This window comes from Halichoerus grypus, chromosome 6 (assembly GCF_964656455.1).
Source record: "Halichoerus grypus chromosome 6, mHalGry1.hap1.1, whole genome shotgun sequence".
Lineage (NCBI taxonomy): Eukaryota > Metazoa > Chordata > Mammalia > Carnivora > Phocidae > Halichoerus > Halichoerus grypus.
Genome location: NC_135717.1, coordinates 167147404 through 167170003, shown reverse-complemented (window position 1 = coordinate 167170003; position 22600 = coordinate 167147404). Strand labels below are relative to the sequence as shown.

General features: G+C 39.2%; 1 protein-coding gene and 1 long non-coding RNA gene across 22 annotated transcripts in view; one reads left to right on the top strand and one right to left on the bottom strand.

Annotated features, from left to right (window-relative positions):
* Positions 1-22600, top strand: part of RBFOX2 (RNA binding fox-1 homolog 2) — a 283206-nt gene that overhangs the window by 162972 nt on the left and 97634 nt on the right. The window contains exon 1 of one of the 21 annotated variants that reach the window (XM_078076552.1): positions 20879-21162. The exons of the other annotated variants lie outside the window; for them this stretch is intronic. Coding sequence (XP_077932678.1) covers positions 21136-21162 — 27 coding nt within the window. The 5' untranslated portion in view covers positions 20879-21135. Of the gene's footprint in view, positions 1-20878; positions 21163-22600 lie in introns of those variants that run through there. 21 annotated transcript variants of the gene reach the window in all.
* On the bottom strand, positions 7898-9881 carry LOC118540847 (uncharacterized). The gene is made up of 2 exons (XR_004919831.2): positions 9721-9881; positions 7898-8420 (listed from the first exon to the last, which is right to left on the bottom strand). It is a non-coding gene; the product is annotated as an uncharacterized LOC118540847 (long non-coding RNA).

Below are 22600 nucleotides of genomic sequence, written 5' to 3'. Positions count from 1 at the left end.
TTCATCTGTAAGCGCAAGCATGGGGAACACAATCCATGAAGGGAGGCAGTTACACGTTCAAGACCCCATGGCTTCACCTTTTGGGTAGCTTTTCATTTTGAGCACAAGGGAATGGTTTCTTACTGTTTTTCAGTACTGTTAGTTAAAAAGAGAGAACATGCTACCTGCTTTGCACTTGAGATGTGCTGCGGGATAAAAATCACTTGTACTTTTTCTGCTCCTTTACATATTCAGATCGCCTTCCTGGTCAAGCATGGTCTTCTCACTTGACTACGTAATTCGATAGAAATGCGCTGCCTTACGCTGCACTTGTGTGGGAGTTTCCTCTTCCTTCCTCCTTCCCCGCTACTGCCTTTCCTCCCTCTAACACAATTACATAGCTTTTCACGTGCTTTCTGTTTCCTATCGAGGCCACTTACCCCTCAGATATAGATCTGGCTTCATAAATCAGATAATTCTGAATCTCCTTTAAACGCCCTTCCTAAATTATTGGAGATGATGATGATGATGACGGCAGTGATGGTAAGAGCATCTCTAACTTAATACTCACTTGTTGAGTACCAGGCGCATTCACATGCCGGCTGATGTAACTGTCATAGCAACCCTATGAGGTAGGCATTCCTATCAGCATCTTTTTTTCCAGCTATAGGGCCTGAGGCAGCGAGATGTGAAATAACTTTCTCAAAGTTACACAGCTAGGAAGTGATGGTCTGGCTTCAGAACCCTGAACTCTTAACCGCACACTGTGTGGCTTCTGTCCTCCAATGAGGCATTCTGCTAGGTGTTAGGGATGCCTCGAGGAGTAAGACAGATTACATAGTCCCTGCCCTCCTGGGGTGGAAGAGGCAGAAATTACATGCATGACAAGTTGAAAAGGACACATGCTAGTGCTAAGGGGGTATGCAGCAGAGATCTAAACTAGACTAATCAGAAGTGCTTTTCAGAAAAACCTGCTTTTATACTTCTGCTTAAATCTCATACCTAATTTGCCACCATACCTAACCTCTTCCTTTTTATAAGACTTCCTCTGTAATGTTGTAAGACTTTCCCCAACTCCCTTTACTGGTCCACCCCCTCCCCAAAGAAAATAATTAGCCCTCCACAAACTCATTGCAGGAAGTGGAGCAGGAATTCATTTATTTTTTTAACAGCTCTACTGAAGTTTAATTGATATACAATAAATTGCATATATGTAAAGCTTATAATTTGGTAAGTTTTGACATATGTATACACCCGTGAAATCACCTCCACAACCAGGATAATGAAGATATTAATCATCTCTAAAATTTCCCTCATTCCCCTGTAATTCTCCCAACTCTCCCTCCACATCTCCAAGCAACCACTGATATACTTCTGTCAGCATGGATTAGTTTGCATTTTCTAGTATTTCGTAAAATGAAAGCACAATAAGTACTTTCTTTTTCCTGGTTTATTTCACCAAGCATAATTATTTTGAGATTCATCCATGTTACTGCATATACCAATGGTTCATTCATTTTTATTGCTGAATAATAGTCTATATTGGACATACCATAATTTGTTCATCATTTATCTTCTGATGAACAGTTGGGTTATTTTCAGTTTCAGGCTTTGATATATAAAGCTGCTGTGACTATTCCTGACCAAGTCTTTATATGAATATATGTTTTCATTTCTCTTGGATAAATACTTAGAACTGGAATGGATGGATCATATGGTAGGTATATGTTTAACTTATTAAGAAATTGCTAAACTATTTCCACATTGATTGTACCATTTGACACTTTTACTAGCAGTATTTGAGACTTTCTGTTCCCCCATTGCCTTGCCAGCATTTAGTATTGTCAGTCCTTCAAATATGAGTCATTCTAATAGGTATGTAGTGGGATTGTTTGTGGTTTTAATTTCTGAACAAATAATGGCATCGAGCATCTTTCCATATGCTTACTTGCTATCTCTATATCTTCTTTGGCCAGGTGTCCAAATCTTTTGCCCATTTTTGAAAAAAAAAATTGGATTACTTGTTTTCTTATGGTTGAGTTTGGACAGCTCTTATATATTTTGGATACAAGTCCTTTATCAGATACATGCTTTGCAAATATTTTCTCTCAGTTGTGGCTTGTCTTTTTGTTTTCGTTACAGTATCTTTTGTAGAGCAGAATATTTTAATGAAGTTTATTTTATTAGTTTGTTCTTTTACGAACTATGCCTTTGGTGTCGTATCTTAGAAATCTTTGCCTCATCCAAGGTCATGAAGGTTTTCTTCTAGGAGCTTTATCATTTCATCTTTTACATTTTTAGTCTGTGGTCCATTTTGATTAGCTGTTGTATATAGTATAAGGTATGGATCTAGGTTCATTTTTATTGTGTGTGGCTATCCAGTTGTTTTGATACCATTTGTTGAAAAGACTATTCTTTATCTGTTGAATTGCTTTTGTATCTGTGGATCTATTTTTGCATTTTCTATTCTGTTCGACTGATGTATTTTTCTACCTTGATACCAATACCACACTGTCTTATAGGGATGTGAGTATTACGGGATCTAGTAGACTTCAGAAAAGTGATCACAAACCTCAGGTATAGCATTTGATTCCAGTACATGCCTACAGAAAAGATATTCGTAAACTTTAAAACCTATTTTTGAACAGTGGAATGAGATAATATACTCTGAGAGATATACTCTGGTCATGAGCTGGAAGACTCGATATTCCTAGCATATTAATTCTCCCCAAACTGATCTTTAGATTCAGTGTAATCCTAAACGAAATCCAAGCAAGATTTTTTATAGAAGCTAACAAGCTAATTCTAAAATTCATATGGAAATGCCAAGGACCTAGAAGCCAAAACAGTTTTGAAAAAGAAAGAGAACTAACGCAGCTTGATTTCAGACTTCAGTAATTAAGACAGTGTGATATTGGCATCAGTATGGAGGCATATAACTCTTAATGTTATGCAATGAGATTGTGTCAGTTAGGTTTTGCTGTATAACAAACCCTGCTCAAAACCTAATGGCTTAAAGCAGCGTTAATCATTAACCTGTTCATGATTCTGTGAATCAGGAATCTGGGTGGTTCTTCTTGTCTGGACTGGCTGGGCCTGGGTGTTCTGGGATGACCTGACTTTCACATCTGGCAGTTGGCAAAGCTGATTGGTTGTGGGAGCACAACGGGAACAGCTCATCTCTATTCCACTTTGTTTTCCATCCATCCTCACAGGGTAGTCTCAGGGTTCCAGAGAGTAGCAAGGGAAGGCAAGGCCCAGTGAACAAACACCTGTCAAGCCTCTGATTGCATCACATTTGCTAATGGCCCAATGGTGAATGCAAGTCACAAGGAAGGCTAAGAGCAATTTCAAGGGGTGGAGAAAAATTCCACCTCTTATTGGAGGGGCTCTGAAATAATGTGATGATTTTTGTTATCTGTCACAGAGGTATTATGAATGAGTTAAGATAAAAGTTTCTGTGGAGGCTAAAAGGCTCTGTTATATAAGATAATGTATGTAGAATCATTTGTAGACATATTTTTCTAACAGTATTTGAATATTTATAGTAATTTTCTGCTAAAAGATACCTTTACCCTTACCCTTTATGTACTGTCTGTCTTTTTGGATTTACAGTGAATGTCTGTGGGCCTGTTTTTTTTATGGATATATTTTACTTTTTTTTTTTATTATTACATTATGTTAATCACCATACATTACATCATTAGTTTTTGATGTAGTGTTCCATGATTCATTGTTTGCGTATAACACCCAGTGTTCCATGCAGAACGTGCCCTCCTTAATACCCGTCACCAGGCTAACCCATCCCCCCCATACCCCTCCCCTCTAGAACCCTCAGTTTGTTTTTCAGAGTCCATAGTCTCTCATGGTTCGTCTCCCCCTCTGATTTCCCCTCCCTTCATTCTTTCCCTCCTGCTATCTTCTTTTTTTTTAAACATATAATGTATTATTTGTTTCAGAGGTACAGGTCTGTGATTCAACAGTCTTACACAATTCACAGCGCTCACATAGCACATACCCTCCCCAGTGTTTATCACCTAGCCACCCCATCCCTCCCACCCCATCAGAGAAAGACATGTATCATATGACCTCACTGATATATTTTACTTTTCAGTTATAACGATGTGGAGTGAAAGAGTAATGAAAGACGCTTCTAACAAAAATGCTAATTCCTGGCCTCACCATTTGCATGCCACATCTCTCTCCAAATAGAATAATGCATTTCAGCCATAGCATGGCTTATCCTGTTATTATCCATCCATACTTCCTTTTGTACCATGTGTCATACAAAGGAGTCCTTCTGTACTTAACTGTGATTGGCTATTCTCTGGTAGGTATAGTTTCAATCATTTCCATTGGTGTAGAAAATTCAACAGTCCTCACAGTACCTTAGAACCAACAGAATTTTATATGAATATTTTTCAATAGTCTCTTGACTTTTGTGCATATATTTACCTGCCTGCCTTTCTGCACGTACCCTAGGTATGGCTTTGCCCGTGCCACGCAGTTGTATGCATTTGGGATGCTGTTCCACCGCGTCCGAGCTCCCACCACCCACCCCAAAACCCCCTGGAAAACTCTTAACGAGATTGTCACAATTCATTTCAAGCACTGACTGCTTGTGAAGTATTCCCGGCTCCCGTCACTCTGGGAAGTTCGATGGTGGCAGTGGTGGCAGCTGTGGCTTTTCTCCCAGGTCACACTAACACATACGGCATTTGTCAAATGGTATTTTGGTGTTTATTGTTTTCTTTCTCTCCTCTGCCGTCAGCTCTTTGAGAGCTTTTTCTGTTCCTAGGACTGCATACAACGTCAGGGATGTGTCGGTTGAACGAATGAGTGTTGACTGAAGGAACAAATGCAAGATCTGTGCTGGTAGCCAGTTCATTTCACCCTGATTCGTAGTTTCAGGTGATTGCGGACCTTCCCTTCTCGCATGCTCGTGGGCATGTGCCGTGTGAAAGGTATTGGTTTAATCCTTTGCAAGAAATACAGAGTTGAACCGACAGGTCCTGCCCTTAAAGAAATCTCTAATAGATTAAACAAGTATTGCTAAAAACATAGAAAGTGGTAGGTGCTGTTAGTCAGCTAAAGATAAAGTACCATGCAGTTCAGACAGAAGAGAAATTACTTCTGTCTGGAAGTAATCAGAAAGAGCTTCATGGAACAGATAGTATTGAAGGTAGACCTCGAAGGAATCTGTTTAAAGGTTTGGTCATTTTGAAATGGGTAAGAAAACAATATGATCAAAGGCACAGAGAAAAAAAGACAAGACAAGGTAATAGGCCACCTTGACAGAGGCAACAGTGGGTAGTTGAATGTATCAGTAATTATTTTTGTACTTTATTGTCACTTGGAAGACAAGCAAGTATCCCAAGATGGAAAGTTTTGTTAAAATTTATATGCAGGTATCATGTGTATTTTCCATGATGATCAAGAATTTATTAATTTCATTGCCATCCTTTTGCTGATACTGTGAAAATAGCTCTCTCAAAAGTTCTTTTGATCTCCTGTTTGCTAAATTCAGTTATCTTTCCTAAATTCTCATTTTTTAAAAAAACTTTTCTCTATTTCTATTTGACGTTGCTATATACTCAACTGTGGTATCAATTTATGAAATACTTTCCCTAGTGTAAGGGACACAAGATAGAAGGATAGTAACAGATGTCCTCTGTGTCCTGGCTTCTGTGAATAGTACATGATCCTGCTTAATCTTTTTTATCCTTTGTTGCTATTTATGCCTTCTAGAAGTGAGTATTCCTTAAGGTTCTATTTTCAGCCCTTTGCCTTGTATCCACTGTTCTTTCATTCTCCCTCTCTTCTCTTTCTCTTTCTTCCTTTCTTTTGTCTGTCTGTCTTTATCTTTTCTTTTTTGAAGTACATGGTTCAATAAATATTGTGGACTAAGTCAATGTGGGAGAACAGTCAACCACATTCTGCCCTTGGCTGTTCCTCCCATACTCCTGTTGGCTCTTCATTTCTAACCCTGACCTCTCTTCTTGGGCTGCCACCTACACCTCTGAGGACTTGTTAGACATTTCCTATTGGATGTCCCGTCATAACTTCAAACCGGTTTATGCTTCTGATTTCCCTATTTTATTAGTGTGATACTTACTTGGCCAATCAACTAGACTTAGAACCATAGTGTTATATTTAATTACCCTTTCTCTTATACCCTGTATCTGAACAGTCTGCAGTTCCGTGGATGCTGCCTTTGTAATGTCTCCTACCTCTTTGAGATAGACCTTCGTTATTCCTACTGCCAACATGTAGCTGTGCGTTAATAATCTGTAGAGACTGTTGTGATTCTAGCCTCTAAATGGCCTCGCTGCCTTCAGGCTGTTCCCCTTTCTGTTCTTCCTGTGGCCACCAGGGCCATTTTCACAAAATGGTAATTTTGTAACACGCTTTTCTTCACAAACTGTCTTTGAAGATAAGGTCTGAAATACATAGCTTGATGTCCTAGGCTCTCCACAGTGATTCCAGCCTACTTTTCTTAGCATTTGCCACTATTCACCCACAGTCATCTAGACTTGTCACACTGATCCTTAAGTAAATCTTGCATATTTCTAACTACATATTTTGCCTACATATATATCTTTCTTTCCCTCATCCCCACCATCCTCATCTGTCTGTCTCAAGCCCTATCTGTTTTTGAACTTCTTTGTTATCCCTGTACACAGCAATCTTTGGAATCTTCTAATATTATTGTCACTAAAGCTAATTTTGTACCTTGGAGCAGAGGTCATTGCAATCCGTGCTAAAACATTCTACCGTGAGGCCTAACTAGTATCTTTGGACACTCACGGTAGGATTGTGGCATAGTCAGAAGGGAAGGAAAAGGAGAGAAGAAAAAAATAATGAGGAAGTAGAAAAGAGAAGAATCTCAGATATTTTCTGGCATTCCAGTACTTGGTAAGTCTTGAGATGCCTCGGTTGTAGATGGTACAGATTACATTGCAGTGTCACCAGTCATGTCCTGTAGCATGGGGCTGACGTGGTAAATTGTCTACTTTATCCTTAGCGAAACTAAAACCTCATAAATCTCAAGGTAGTTTCTAGATACCTCACTCTTAAATATCACTAGGTCGATTTCTCTCTGATACCATTACATTCAATCTAACAGAGACGTCATAAGTATGCCAACTGTTGAAATTTGTAGTCTGTGTGTCTCTACTAAAGAGATGCATAGAAATATATATAAAAGGCCATTTTCTGTATTTATGTTTATAATTGATCAGTACACAAAGACTTAATACTATAAGAGCATTCATAATATTGTAAAGTGTGTACTTTTCAAATGGTGTAAGTATTTTTTAGAATTTTAGTTTGACTAAGTTATTGGTCTTAAATTACAACTTAAAATTTTTTACAAGGGATGAGTCAAAAGACAAGAAGCAGTTATAATTAAAATTCAAGTATTGAATTACTTTGCCTTTTTTCTGAGGGGCTAATTATTTAAACTAGACCTGGGCATAAGATATGATTAAGATTATTTATCATCTCTATCCTCCAGAGGGTTTATGGTAAGGCCATCATGTAAAGTAAAGGAAATGTGATAATATAGAAGAGACTGAGAAAGTATTGCTAATTTTTAAAGTACTTATACTCAAAGGAAAATCTGTCTTGAGTCCCTTAAACTTATAAATAAAAAGATAAATTATAGGAGTACCAAAGGCTAATTTAAATGTATTTGAACATATTAGTTTATCTCTAAAGTAATAAATGAAAACCAGCTACCTCCCCACCATCCCACCCCCTAGAGGTGTAGGTTTTGTCTTATGCCTATAATATATGTGTATAAATATAAAACATGTTATGTATAATACACAGTATATATGTGGCGTCTGTGGCATGTCAGTAAGTTACATGTGTATGTGTGTGTGTACGCATAACTACATAACATACAAGACATAGGAAGCTTAGAAATGACATGATTTACTGAATGGCGTATAGAGATACATATGTGCATTTAAAAATATGGAATTACACTGTATACATTATTCAGTAATATTATCATTCAGTAATACAATTTTTTTCACTTAATAAACTGTTAGTCACATCTTTTCACCTTGTATGTATAGATCTATCCTCAAGAAGAATTTATAGCTCTAGAAATTAACTAGGCCCTCAGTAACATATATGGAGACCATTTTCAAGTTTAAATTATATCAGCTGTTCTAGAATTTGAATTATAGTGTGTCATCTTAAATACAATACCATCTGGGAACTTCATCTTCTGTAATTAATTCACCAAATACTGAACAGAGTTAACTCACGAAGTTTGTCAGCCATAGTTCATTATCACAGCCCTCTATGGTTTATAAGAAGTATCATCATTTCTCAGTCTTCATATCGAGAGGAATCTTGATACCAATCATATCAAGAATGTAATAGTGATTTTGGATGTTGGTTTACAAGTATCTCTGTGGCCAGTAGTGCTGTATATGAAATGAAGTAGAGTGGAGGTGGGATGGCATGGTGTACAGGGAAGAAGGGTTAGAGAATGATTTGATTTGATTAGATGTAGAAATTTAGTATAAGATTTTAATACAGAAACATTACCTTTGCTATTTCTTAATTACCATTTTAATAGCTGAATTGGGGACGGTCAGAATGTATATTATAGGCCCTTAATGTGTGACAGATCAGATCAAAAATGTTGTGGGGTTCAGATAATCTCTGTTAAGAACTGACAAAGCCAGAGTTTCGTAGTTGTGGTGGTGAGGAAAGTGATACAATGGATCTGTTCATTAAGAGCAGCTTTGAAAAAATGTCATTCCTTGTATGAGAAGTTGCTCAGTGTTTAATTTTGTGCTGTAGCATCCTTTGGCTTTTGGTTTTACCTGTGTGCTTATGTTTCCCCCCAAAACTGTAAAGTCCTTGACAACAGGACCGTGTCTGTTCATATCTCCAGTTCTTAAGCACAGTACCTAGTGTGTAATAGATGTTCAGTAAATTTTTTAATTGTACTGAATTGATGCATTATTGTCTCTCATACGTAATACACAGGCTCAGTATACCAGCAATCTGAAGATAATCTAGTACCTTGTAATGGTCCTCCTAATCTCTTAGAACTGATTTGAGGTAAATGTTTAACCAAGAGAACTGTCTTGGATGTACTAAGGCCATTTTGACTCTTAAAAAACAATTTCTTTTGAACAATCCTAAAATAAAATGCAATGACCATAAAAGGGGAAAAATTGCACTGAGGGCAGGGGGCACAGTAGTACATAAACTCTTACAGATGCCTCACAGTTGCATTTAATCCTCATGGTTTAATCTTACTGAAACATGTTATATTACTGGCTCTCCAGGATTAGAGAGATCATAGCCCCTGAAACTAATTTAGAATTATTTATCATTTTGAACTTCTGAATGCTCGCCCCAAGTAGGGGATTTCTTAGGGAGCAATAGTTATAAATAGTGTATCTCTTACTAAGCGTTTACTTTCTGCTCACTGTATGTCCCGTTTTCTAAGAATTACTTCAGTTCTCTGCTTTTAGATGGGCTGTTTAGACTTTGAAAGCTAACCTGCCATGCTTTATCAGACTGACTTAACACCTGTCCATGTTTGTTACTGCTTTTAATATCTGTTATAGAAATATGTGTGCACATGTGTGTTTGTATATAATGGTAGGGTGGGTATAGCAGCTTCCTAAAAGAGGAAAAGCCAACTGGCTTTTCTGAAAAGACCTTTCCACCCCCACCTTTTGGCAGGCAGCCAGAGTTAATCCTTACATGTTTGATTGGAACAGCTGAGAGAGTGTCTTGCATATCTGAAGGTCTCCAGTGGACTCATGTTGCCTCAGAGTTGGGGCCGCCTTCCTCTTCTCTAGTGCTGATCCTGCCAGCTGTCCAGCCTCTGTTAAAGCACAGTGAAGGAGGTGTTAGATGATACACATCCACTGTCATGAAAGGGATCCCTTTACTACATGTAGCAGTGTGACTTCTTTTTTCTCCCATTCCTTTCCACGACAGAGGGGTTTTATACTATTAATCCTAGCACCTGTCTCTGCCGGAGACAGTTAGAAGGGGTGTGTGTGTGTGGGTGTGGGTGTGGGTGTGGGGTGTGCGCGCGCATGCGCACCATCCTGCCCAAGACGGAATAGAGAAATAATACCAGTCCCATCTGCCTTTCCATGTCCTGGATTGGGAGTGTTCCCTCTGACGCACTTAAAGCCTGGAACATATATATAATTTTGGGTCCTGGATACCTTGTGCTTCCTACTGTTTTTGCTTGCCACTTTAAGGAGCCCGTGTTCTTTTCCTGGCTGTCATTCTCTGCCTCTTGAGTTTCTGGTGGAGCTGTCAGTTTAAAACCAACAGTAATAGCAAGTCTCTAGTATAGTTGTCAGTCTGTAACTAGTAACTCAGTTGGAGCTTTTTGCTTTCTCCCTGAACAGTTCTTCTGGGTAGCGTTGAATCTTACTGGGGCGGAAGCCTGGGCTGAACCAAGCTCCAGCTTCATCATCTGAGCCAGCATACCTATCTGCATAGACTGGGAGTCAGCCAAAGATTTTTTGGTGCTACCTAGTTCCTTTGGACAGGACAGCCAGAGCAAGCAGGTCAAAAGTGTAGACCCTTTTGGTACTGTCTTTATCTGAAGATTTTTTCCCCCCCTTTGCTATGTATGGTGTATATTGTATGGATTATCAATATCCTGTTGTCCAGGTAAGCTAAGGGCTATAATTTGTTTTGTTGTTGTTGGTTTTTTTTAAGGTGCTGTTTGATTGATGTGAAGGTTTTATGGTGGGATGAAATGCTTATAAGCTTTCTGTCTTTTGACCTGGTACCATTCAGGGCATAGATTTCTCATAGTATTTTGCTAATTTGCTGTAACAGGAAGTTTGAGTTTTATAGTACTGAGGGCTGGGCAGGGGAGGTTGCTTTCAACTCTAGAAGTTCTGAAACTTCAGAGATTCCTCTGTGTGTGTGTGTGTGTGTGTGTGCACGCGCGCGCACGCACGTGCGCACGTGTGTGTGTTAAACAGTGGGCTTGGCATTATAAATGTAACATAACTAAGTCACCGTCTCAGAGTAAACTTGAGGCTTCATTTTGAGTAGATGAGAAGCACAGATGGCGGTTTCCAAACGTTGCTGTATTTTTCAGAAAGGTAATGTACGGTAGAGGGCACCCTCTCCAAACTTAATATTTTAGACTATTTTGCGATGAGATAAGTAGTATCTTAGTTATGAACTTCTTGAAGTCTAGAATCAGAAAATTTTAAGTCATTATCAAATATATTTCTACATATCTATTTCCCTTTAAGTTAGTAGCAGTATAGTGAGTAAAGCTGAAGAATCCTGGATTCTGATTCAAGCTATAGTGTTAACCACCTCCATGATATGCTCAAATAGCTTCGTTTAATTTGACTTCACTGTATGTAAAATGAAGGGATTGGACCAAATGATCCTTCAAATGACATGACTCTTTGAAATATTAATTGATTGTGCTGAAAACCTAGAATAGGAAAATAAAAACAGTTAATACAGTTAATTCTGAATTATAGATCCTAGTTGTTTTCTCAGTTTGTTTTGGTTTATTTGTGTTTTCATGGCACTTAATTATTATTTTTTTCTTTCAAATGGCCATTTCTCTAATAGTTAGCTAAGTTGTAGGCTGGACAGAAATGCATAGGGTTAAAGGAAGTGACAAACTAACCAGTACATCCTATTAGGTATTTTGGGCCTACAGGCTAAACCAGGCTATTTTTATTTAGACCTGGACCTATTGGGTAAGCTCTCCAGAGTAACACAGCTCTCATTCAGGTCTTACGCTACCAGTGTTGAAGTCAGATGGGAGGGGATGTAGTTATGTGATTATGTTTCTTCAACTGTATTATAATACATTGGTCTATACTATGTGGTTTACTTCTATTATATATACGTGTTTCCATTATTTTGAGTTATTCAGATGAAGAGTATATTACATTTACCATAATGAAATTTTGGTATATTTGTGGGTCTTACCACCTGTGGACTCCATCTCTACTGGCATAAAACAATAGATTGGGCTGCATCACAGTTTAAGGCTGGAAGTGTCATGAGACTACATTAGAAGCAGAGCTTCTTAAAAGTAAATATTGATGTGCTTTTGAGGAGAAACATCTGTGAACATTTTTTCTGAGACCCAACTAGCAAAGTAAGGGACATGTAATAGCAGTCATAAAAGTAAAATTGAGAAAAAAAAACTGGAAAAGCAAAAGTGTTTCCAAAGAAGATTGAAGTATCAGACATATATATGGAAAAAAAAAAATTATAAAGTGTAGAAGAAGTTTTGAGGTAGAAAACCGGCCACCCCACAATGAAGCAAAGGTTATGGGATGGATTAAAGAATTCCTGTGTAGAAATTACGACATGAGGGGCACCTGGGTGGCTCAGTAGATTTAGTGTCTGACTCTTGGTTTCGGCTCAGGTTCTGATCTCATGGGTCGTGAGATCAAGCCCCATGTGAGATCAAACCTTGGGCTCTGCACTCAGTGGGAGTCTGCTTGAATATTTTCTCCCTCTGCCCCTTCCCCCACTTGCACGCTCACGCTCTCTCTCTCTCTCTCTCAAATAAATAAAATCTTTTTAAAAAAGAAATTATGACATGTTTGCTATAAAGTCTTTTGCAGTAAAATTTTATTCATTTATAATAAAATGAATTTGCCATCCCAAATCTTTTTGGTCATTAGGATTTAGTATTGATAAATGTCATGCTCAGTATTTGAAACACTTTGCTGGCCTTGCTCTATTTAGTAGATTTATTCTATCTGAAATTAAGGTAGCTTAGAAAGGCAGGTAATGGGATGTTAGAATTTAAGAGTACACTTTCCATTCCACCACATCAGGGAAATTAAAGGGATTGAAAAAACAATTTGAAATTGAAGGATCCAAAACTATTTTACAGTCTTATTTATTAATTCAGTTAGGGTAGTAGTTTTCTTTCATTGCATTTATAAATAGGTAATAGATGGTTGTTTGCTACCTAAACTTTTATCTCAACTATGGTTACAAAATTTTCTTACTGGTTTCTGTTATATTCTTAAACTTTGGTAAATTAAAGCTCCTCACTGGACAACATGTGTGGTTCTGTACCAGTGTGTTATGCCATTAGAAATTATGGAGGATGTGGCTGAACAGTATTTTTTTAAAAATTAAAGATTTTGCACCCTTTTTTTGAATTTCTCCTCAACGTAAGGCAATGAAGTATTTTCAGAACTTGATCATTCATTGCTCTTGCTCGTAATAAAATCACGCATGTCTTAAGAGTGTGCAATTGAAACTGGTTGTTTTATTATGATTTTTGCAGAACTAAATCTGGACCAAATCAGGTTAAAATACAAGCAGAGTAAGTAGATAGGGGCTTGCTAGAAATGACTTACAGGACAATGACTATAGTCTCCCTGCCCAGAAAAAACTCTATTCATTGAGAAACTATTCCTGAAATTATTCTTTTGGATTAAACATTACTGCCTTTGACTGAATGGTTAAAATATAACTTGTTAGGGTGGCTTCTGTCAAAAAAAAAAAAAAAACCCAAAAAACAGAAACAAGTGTTGGTGAGGATGTGGAGAAGTTGGAATCCTTGTGCATTGTTGGTGGGCATATAAAATGGTGCAGCTGCTGTAGAAAACAGTATGATGGCTCCTCAAAAAATTAAAAATAGAACTACCATATGGCCCAGCAATTCCACTTCTGGGTATATACCCAAAAGATTTGAAAGCAGGGTCTCAAAGAGATAATTGTACACTCATGTTCACAGCAGCATTATTCACGACAGCCAGAAGGTGGAAGCAACAACCCAAGTGTCCATCAGTGGATGAATGAATGGATAACCAAAATATGGTATATACACACAGTGGAACATTATTCAGTCTTAAAGATTTATTTATTAGAATGAGAATGAGTCGGGGGGAGGGGCAGAGATGGAGAGGGAGAGAGAGAATCTCAAGCAGACTCCCTGCCGAGCAGGGAGCCGGACGTGGGGCTCGATCTCATGACCCTGAGATCATGACCTGAACCAAAATCATGAGTCGGACGCTCAACCAACTGAGCCACCTAGGCGCCCCTACTCAGTCTTAAAAAAAGGAAAATTCCTACAGAAGCTGTAACATGGATGAACCGTGAGGATAGTTACACTCAGTGAAATAAGCCAGTCACAAAGAGACAAATACCATATGATGCCACTTCTGTGAGGCACCCAGGGTCGTCAAATTCATAGAGACAGAAAGTAGAGTGGTAGTTGCCAGGGGCTCCTGAGGACAAGGAGGATGGAGAGTTACTGTTCAGTGCGTACAGAGTCTCAGTTTTAAAAAATGAAGAGCGTTCTGGTGATGGATGGTGGCCGTGGTAGCACATTATGAATGTATATGATATTACTGAACTGTACTCGGTTGACCCTTGAACAACACAGGTGTGAACTGTTTGGGTCCACTTCTATGTGAAGTTTTTACAGTACAGTATTGTGGATGTTTTTTCTCTCTCTTACGATGTTCTTAATAACTTTTTCCCCATCTAGCTTATGGTAAGAATACAGTATATAATACTACCTATAAGATATGTGTTCAGTGACTGTTTATGTTATCAGTAAATCTTCCAGTCAGTAGTAGGCTATTAGAACTTAAGTTTTGGGGGAGTCAAAAATTATACATGGATTTTTGACCACCTTGGGGGTCAGGTCCCCTAATCCTTGTGTTGTTCAGGGGTTAGCTGTACTTGAAAATGGCTAAGAGAGTGAATTTTATGTGTATTTTGCCATAACAAAAAATATTGAGGGGGAAAATGTAACTTGTTGCAAGTTAAGGGTTTGTCTTTTATCCCAGTTTTTCCTGAGGCAGTTTTACTTAACTGTCTGTCACCCACTGAACACATTGACACTGATTATCATTTTGAGGTGAATGGGCAGTTGGAGGAAGAAGTGAGGCCTTACATTATGGGGAGGGGGGAGCTAAATATCTGTAAACCAAGTACAGCTTAAGGATATTCGGCATCTGGAAGATTGGGAGAAAGAAAATTGCCTATCTGAAAGATCCATTTGCCTAGCGCATGCTCGGATCTGCAGAATGCTGTGGACTGAATTAGCCCATAGACTGTCCACTTCTTTGTGGGAAGGCGACCTTGATGTAGAGGGATATATGTGTTCTTTGATTTCTCATTCTGAGAATTTTTTTTTTTTTTGAGTACCTCCTGTGTGCCAGATACTGTGCACAGGGATTTGGAGGTGAAGAAGACAGGAGAGTCTTCAGTAATTTATTTAGTAACAGAGACAGCATATTTTAGTATTGAAGAAACAACACACTGCAGTTTTCATAGGCTCATCAGGTATTACTGTCTCGATAATCTGGTTATTGATAAATTTGTTTATATCCCATCCCTTTCGATATTTAATATTTCCTTAATCTCAGAGAATACAGAGAGTGTACACATAATTTCAATTGCATATATAACTCTAGTTGTCTAGACTTTGGGATATTTTATTTATTTATTTTTTTAATTTTTTTATTGTTATGTTAATCCCCATACATTACATCATTAGTTTTAGATATAGTGTTCCATGATTCATTGTTTGTGCATAACATCCAGTGCTCCATGCAGAACGTGCCCTCCTCAATACCCATCACCAGGCTAACCCATCCTCCCACCCCCCTCCCCTCTAGAACCCTCAGTTTGTTTTTCAGAGTCCATCGTCTCTCATGGTTTGTCTCCCCCTCCGATTTCCCCCCCTTCGTTCTTCCCCTCCTGCTACATTCTTCTTCTTTTTTTCTTTCTTAACATATATTGCATTATTTGTTTCAGAGGTACAGATCTGAGATTCAACAGTCTTGCACAATTCACAGCGCTTACCAGAGCACATACCCTCCCCAGTGTCCATCACCCAGTCACCCCATCCCTCCCACCCCACCCCCCACTCCAGCAACCCTCAGTTTGTTTCCTGAGATTAAGAATTCCTCATATCCGTGAGGTCATATGATACATGTCTTTCTCTATTTGACTTATTTCACTCAGCATAATACCCTCCAGTTCCATCCACGTCGTTGCAAATGGCAAGATCTCATTCCTTTTGATGGCTGCATAATATTCCATTGTATATATATACCACATCTTCTTTATCCATTCATCTGTTGATGGACATCTTGGCTCTTTCCACGGTTTGGCTATTGTGGACATTGCTGCTATAAACATCGGGGTGCACGTACCCTTTCGGGTCCCTACTTTTGTATCTTTGGGGTAAATACCCAGTAGTGCAATTGCTGGATCATATGGTAGCTCTATTTTCAACTTTTTTTTTTTTTTTTTTTAAGATTTTATTTATTTGAGAGAGAGAGAATGAGAGAGAGCGAGTACATGAGACGGGGGAGGGTCAGAGGGAGAAGCAGGCTCCCTGCCGAGCAGGGAGCCCGATGCGGGACTCGATCCAGGGACTCCAGAATCATGACCTGAGCCGAAGGCAGTCGCTTAACCAACTGAGCCACCCAGGCGCCCTATTTTCAACTTTTTGAGGAACCTCCATACTGTTTTCCAGAGTGGCTGCACCAGCTTGCATTCCCACCAACAGTGTAGGAGGGTTCTAGACTTTGGGATATTTTAAAGATACAAGAGTATGTTACCCAAATCTAGGTGATAATTTATGAAGTAATGTTTTCTAATTTCTCTGGCCTCACCTGTGTCTTAGATGTTTTTTGGGGTCTTGTTCTAAAGGTTTGATTTTTAGGGACAAGAAATAAATGTGAGGGTTATTTGGGTTTTATGAACATATAAGGTCTAAAGCAGTCATTTCAAATGCTGCTCTCACCTTTTCTTTTTTTTTCAAGAATGGGTTCTATAAAACTGATCCCTGCCTAAACTAGAGAAAAGAAGCAAGGAAATAATAGAGTTAGCCTTAATTTGGCTTCATTTATACTAAAGGGAATGTGGGGGCAAAGGATATTAAAGTGGCATTGTGTTAGAGATGCTTCTGGGAAGGTATTTAATATCTATTAGGTGTAAATTGTTATTTACACTTAGGGTTATTGTGTGGGGGTGTGCTGTGAAAAGCTTTTATACTAACAAGTTTTTATTATTGCAGGAAATGCTATCCCTTTAATGTTGCTTTTCACTTGGGTGTCAGAGGCAGCCTGGGAAAGTATGAGCAAAACCTGCCTTCCAGCCAGGGACTGTTGGATCTGCTTTTATAGCATTGCTGGTGTGTGGGTGGAAGTTACGGAAGTTGAGTCACATCTAATGTAAAATTGTGAAGAGCGAGAGCACCTAAAGTTGTGTGTTTTTTTTAAAAAATCAATGAGTATTATTTTGTCTAGAATCTGAACTATTCTAATCAAGTTGAAAATAAGGCCTTTCTCCCACTCTTTTTGTACATCTTCCTTTCAGCCTCAAATTTCTGAGATACTGAAGTGAATTTATAAATTCGAACATATTTCCAAGTACCTTTTTGGAAGAAAAGAACACTTTCCTAATGTTTTGATAACCACATGGGTACTCTTCATTCTTAGGTACCCATGTATCTAAAATAAATGGATAGAGATAGAAATCAAGGCATTATAGCTTGATTTCAGCAAACATTTCTTCAGTACTGTGTATTCAAGCACTGCGTTAGGAACTGGGGATATGGTATGCAACACACAATTCCTACTGTCAGGTTGCTCATCATCAAGTCATACCCCCAACAGTTATGAACCGTGGGCTAGGCACTAAGGCATAGGGAAAAGGGGGACCTAACCCAGATGTGGGAGCAGGGAGGGTCAGGACAAGCTCTAGGGCAGGGGATCCCTGAAGTGAGCTTTGAAGGAAGAATTCACCAGTTAGCCAGATAGATGGCCCTGTTCAAGGGAGTAAGAACATGAAACAGAAAAGAACAGAAACACGGTATCGTTGAGGAACGTGGCTTAGTGTGCTAGGAGCAGAGAAGAGTGGTGGCGGCAGGAGGGGAAGCAGGGACTCTAATTTGGGATAGTGAGGCTAGGTTATGTGGTAGGCACCTACTTAAGAGTTAGGACTTTCCCCCCTTTTAGCCTGTGGGGAATAGTTGAGGATTTTAATCAGGGAAATGGCATGGTGGGTTTTACACTTGGAAGGAGGTCCCTAGCAGTGGTGAGCAGCGCAGATAGCAAGAGTGGTAGACTGGAGGCAGAGGGACAAGTAGGAGGCTGGATACGAAATAATATGGTCAGAACTGAGTTTGTGGTGCTAGGGGTGGAAGGAAAGGGCAGATTTCACAGAAATCTGGTTTGGTGTGGTGTTGAGTGAGAAGGAGGATCTTGGAAGGATCCCAGACATTCCATCCCAGAAAATACCCTGGAATGAGTTGCTCATTGGTACACTACAGGGCACATTCAGCCACTAGGGGACTCCAGTTGTTTTGCTGGGTCAGATCCAGGCTGTTCAGTTGCTCTTCTCTCTCGGGCATCAGGGAGCAAATTGTCTTCTATAATGCCAGCCTTGAAAGTCAGGGATACACTTCAAAATATCCTTGAGTATGTCCTGTTATTCGGTGAGTTTATGAAAATCATTGTAATTTTTATTTTGACGTTAGCTCACACTAACTCTTTCTTGTGGTCATGACTATTGTAAGCTTATTATCTGCAGTATAAAATGTTGGTCCTGCATGTGCAAAGGACGCATGAATACCAGGCCAAAGGAAACTTGCGTCCTGGCGCTAGTCCTGGGCTTTTTGCATGTAGGGATTCCTCATCTGCCTCTTTATTAAAAAAAAAAAATTTTTTTTTTTCTTGGGGCCTTGTTGTCTGCCTTTATGTATGGAGGCTGCAGTCACACACAAACTTCAAGATAACCACGGCTTTCATAACGGTAGCGTGTGTGTGTGTGTGTGTGTGAGAGAGAGAGAGAGAGAGAGAGAGAGAGAGAGATGGGGAGTGGGGGAGTCCGTCTTGCTCAAGGTTTTCTGCCCCTAGCACTATATGGACTAATGGATTCAGAAAATGGTATACAGTGATTCTCAGGTTTAATTTCTTATATTAGAACTGAAAACATAAATAATTATCCCATAAATGTGATTTAGATTTTTTTGAAAAGTACACTGGGTTGCCTTTGCTTCCAGTGAAACTCACCTACCTCTTTTCTGCTTACTCTGTATTTTTAAAAATTTGACTGTATTTTATCTCCTAATTGGCTTTTCAGTTGCAAATTCAGAAATGCAGTATGTCCTATCTTCTAGATCATTTCTAAAAATGTTAAATAAGAACAAGCCTAGTACTGATCTGTTCCTTTTCTCAGAGTGATATTTTTTTCTCCTAATGTTTAAAGATCCCATTCTTTGGTACATATTTCTTTATGCATTGTGGATTATACCAAAAGTATGCAGATACCTGTAAAATGCCCAGAATACTGCCTGATTTATTGTAGGTATTCAGTAAATAGCTATGATTATGCCAGTCTCTGCAGGTTCTCCAGATTGGTAGTTTCTGTATTCTTTTTAGAATTTTTGTTAAAATGATTATTAATTTGGGTAGGAGCATGATGTTGTTATATTGGCAATGTGCCAACCCACATTATTATACAGTACATTTTAAAAAGGCTGGTTATGCATTTTGTCAGACAAATCCTCATAAAGATAGCAAAACACGGTGTATTCTCAGTGTGATTTGTGATTTTATTTTACTTTTTTTTTTGATTTGTGATTTTAAATCTTGATTTCTTTAGTGTTTATCTTAAAAATAGGAAGCTTAATTTTAGAATTAATCTCTTTGCCTTTGGATAATCTGTTAGAGATTATAACAATAAAAATACCAAAATGAAAATATAAATAAAATCCTTTAGAATAGGATCTTATTTATTAGAATACTAAAAAATGGGAAATCTTCGTTTTTATGAGGTAAATGATAAACACCATAAACATCATCTACACAGATTATTTTATTTGAAAATTTATTAAAGTAGGGAGATTATGGAATTTATATTTGGAAGTTAAAGACTTAAGATCAATTGTAAAGGGCAGAATCAGGACTTAGACCAAGACTTCCAGACTGAATCACCCCTTTATGCTTTTTTCATTATGTCATTTTAATAAGAGAATGTTAAACTCTTATGTTCAGTAAACGTTCTCACAGATCTTTTATATCTATAGCACTCTGTAGTAACAATTACTGTTTACAGTAATGACACAGGTACCCAGTGTGTATATAGGAAAGGGTTTATGATTTTCAGGAGAGGCTGAAATCCAGAAGCCCCGGGGAACACAAAGGGTGGCTTCTGTTAACCAGAATTTATAATGAAACTGGAAGCCTTCAGCAGTCAAATCTGTATGTACTTTTGTATACACCTTCAGTTTCTTAAACAGTCATGTTTATAGACACCTTTTCCAGAATCCCCAGGTTTTTTACAGTAGAAAAAATAAGTACTTAGATCACCTTCCTACTCTCTTTTCGTCCTTTGCAGTCCATTAGACTGATTTAGGACAGTCAGGTTCTTGCCCTTTCTCATTCCTTGAAAACCCTCCTGTAAGTGGTCATTCAGCAGCTTTTCACATCTTTCATTAAATCCACTACATCTGTAAACTGTACATCAGTGGAAATGTTTTTTTAAAAATAATTTTTGTTTCATTTCTTATTTATGATTAGATATTCACGGGTGGAATACTTTAAATATGTATTAACTATGCTGAGCTGCTATGAATGCTTCCAGTGCTATATAATTAATGCCCCCATAGCAGATATTCATTCCTTAAAATATGCCTGCACATGGCGCCTGCCCCTCCCTCTCTCTCTCCCCCTCCTTCCCTCCTGCACACACACACACACACACACACACACACACACACACACACGCGTGCGCAAAGCACACACCAAACTGCCATTCTCCAGCAGGCCTGTTTTCTGGAGTTGGGAGATGTCAGCCGTCCGGGAGGGGTGGGGGGAGGAGGAAGAGGTGGGGCTCCACTCTGATTAATTACCTTAGGCATTCAGGGGTGGGGCTTCCTTCAGCCATCTGCCTGAGATATGGGAGGGAGCTGGAGAGAGAAGGAGGGGGAGAGGCTGCCAGAGAGGAAGAGAAAAGAAAGGAAGAAACGCTAGAAAGAAAAAGGAAGGGGAACGGGATAAAGGGAGATCAGTAGCCTGCCCCGAAATAGCTAGCCTGGGGGGGGGCGGGGGGAGCTGTGGAGGTGCGCCCCAGCAGGACTGCCCTGAAGGGCTCATCCTCCGTGCCGTTTGGTTTATGGAGGAAAAGAAAATGGTCACTCAGGTAAGATTTGTGTTTCCTTCGCGTGCCTCTTTTCTGGTTTCTGGGATCTAAATAAAGACCTGGGGGTCGGGCATAGTAGGCAGAGTTTTAATAATGATTGTCTTCTCAGAGAAGGCCAGATTTATTGTTATCAACTGAAAAGTGTTAGTCTGTGTCTGCTGTGTGTGCGTGCGTGTGTGTGTGTGTGTGTGTGTGTGTGTGAGAGATGTATCCATATCCTTTTTTCTCTCCCCCTCCCTCAGCTCCATAGCAGATTCCTGTTTCCTGTACTGTGCAGCTGTAGCTCAGGAAAGACCCTGTGGGGATTTGTCTACCTCTTTGTCTTGGTTCTGAGAAGAGGGAGGGAGAGAGACTGCAGAGGTAGGAAGAGATTCTTACAGACTGCCAAAAAGAGGGGAAAGGGATTGACTTCCTTTTAAGAATTGCAGAAGAATTTGTGTTCTAGGGAAATCTGATTCCTGATTCACTGTGGTTTCTCAGGATTGGCTGTGGAATTGCCATTCTGCTGCCTTCTCTGTAAATGGCTTATTAAAAATGAAGGCTAGAAAAATAGGCTTCATTTTCATGGCTTTGTTACTGGCAAAGAATGTTTTCAGTAGGAACCATGGGAATATCCAGGTGTAGCAGAGGTAGGTAGAGCCCTCTGTGAGAGGAGAACAAATCTGAATGTATAAATGACAATCACACGGGCAGTAAAAGGCATTTGAAGGAGAGGGAGTAGGAAATGGAAGATCTCTTTCTCTCTCGCTTTCTCTCTCTGCCTGTCTTTGGTTATGCCAGGCAATATCTAATCTGCATTTTAGCAAGTCATTCCTGACAAATGGAAAGGTGAATACTCTTCCACGGTTCCCCCTGGCCGTGCTCTTTCTCTCGTTGGCACCCTCTGCATGTTCCTTTTACCCTTTTTTCTTTACACATAGGTTGAGAGGGAATGATGAGACTGCGATTGATCAGTGAAATCATTTGCATGGGTGAGCGTTCCTGTCCTTTAGGCTCAGACTTAGGATCGGTGTCACTCCAGGCTTTTATGCTCTGTAGGGAAATTTCATCACTGGACAGTGCTTTCCTTTTAAGGAGTTTGCCCTTTTTTTTGTATTCTCTCTTCTCTTTTCCTCTCCGAGTCACCACCGGAGGGCGAGAGAGTCGGCTAGCTATCTGGATAGAGGCATCATTTTAGGAGCAGGAACAGTGTTCCGTTAAATGTTATATAATGCCCTGCAGTGCTGTTTGGAAGGAGGGAAAGCATTAGGGAGATTCTGCCAACGTGACCTAGAAGGAAGGGAAGTTCCAAAGAATATGTCTTTCCAGAGTGATTTTTCACCAGATCTGAGTTTGGGGATTATCAAGAAACCCTCCTTTTGGAAAGGGGAGAAACCTTTGAAATATTTTCTTTTCCACTTCTTATCCCTTTGTTGTTAGCCTAATTAACTCTTTAGAA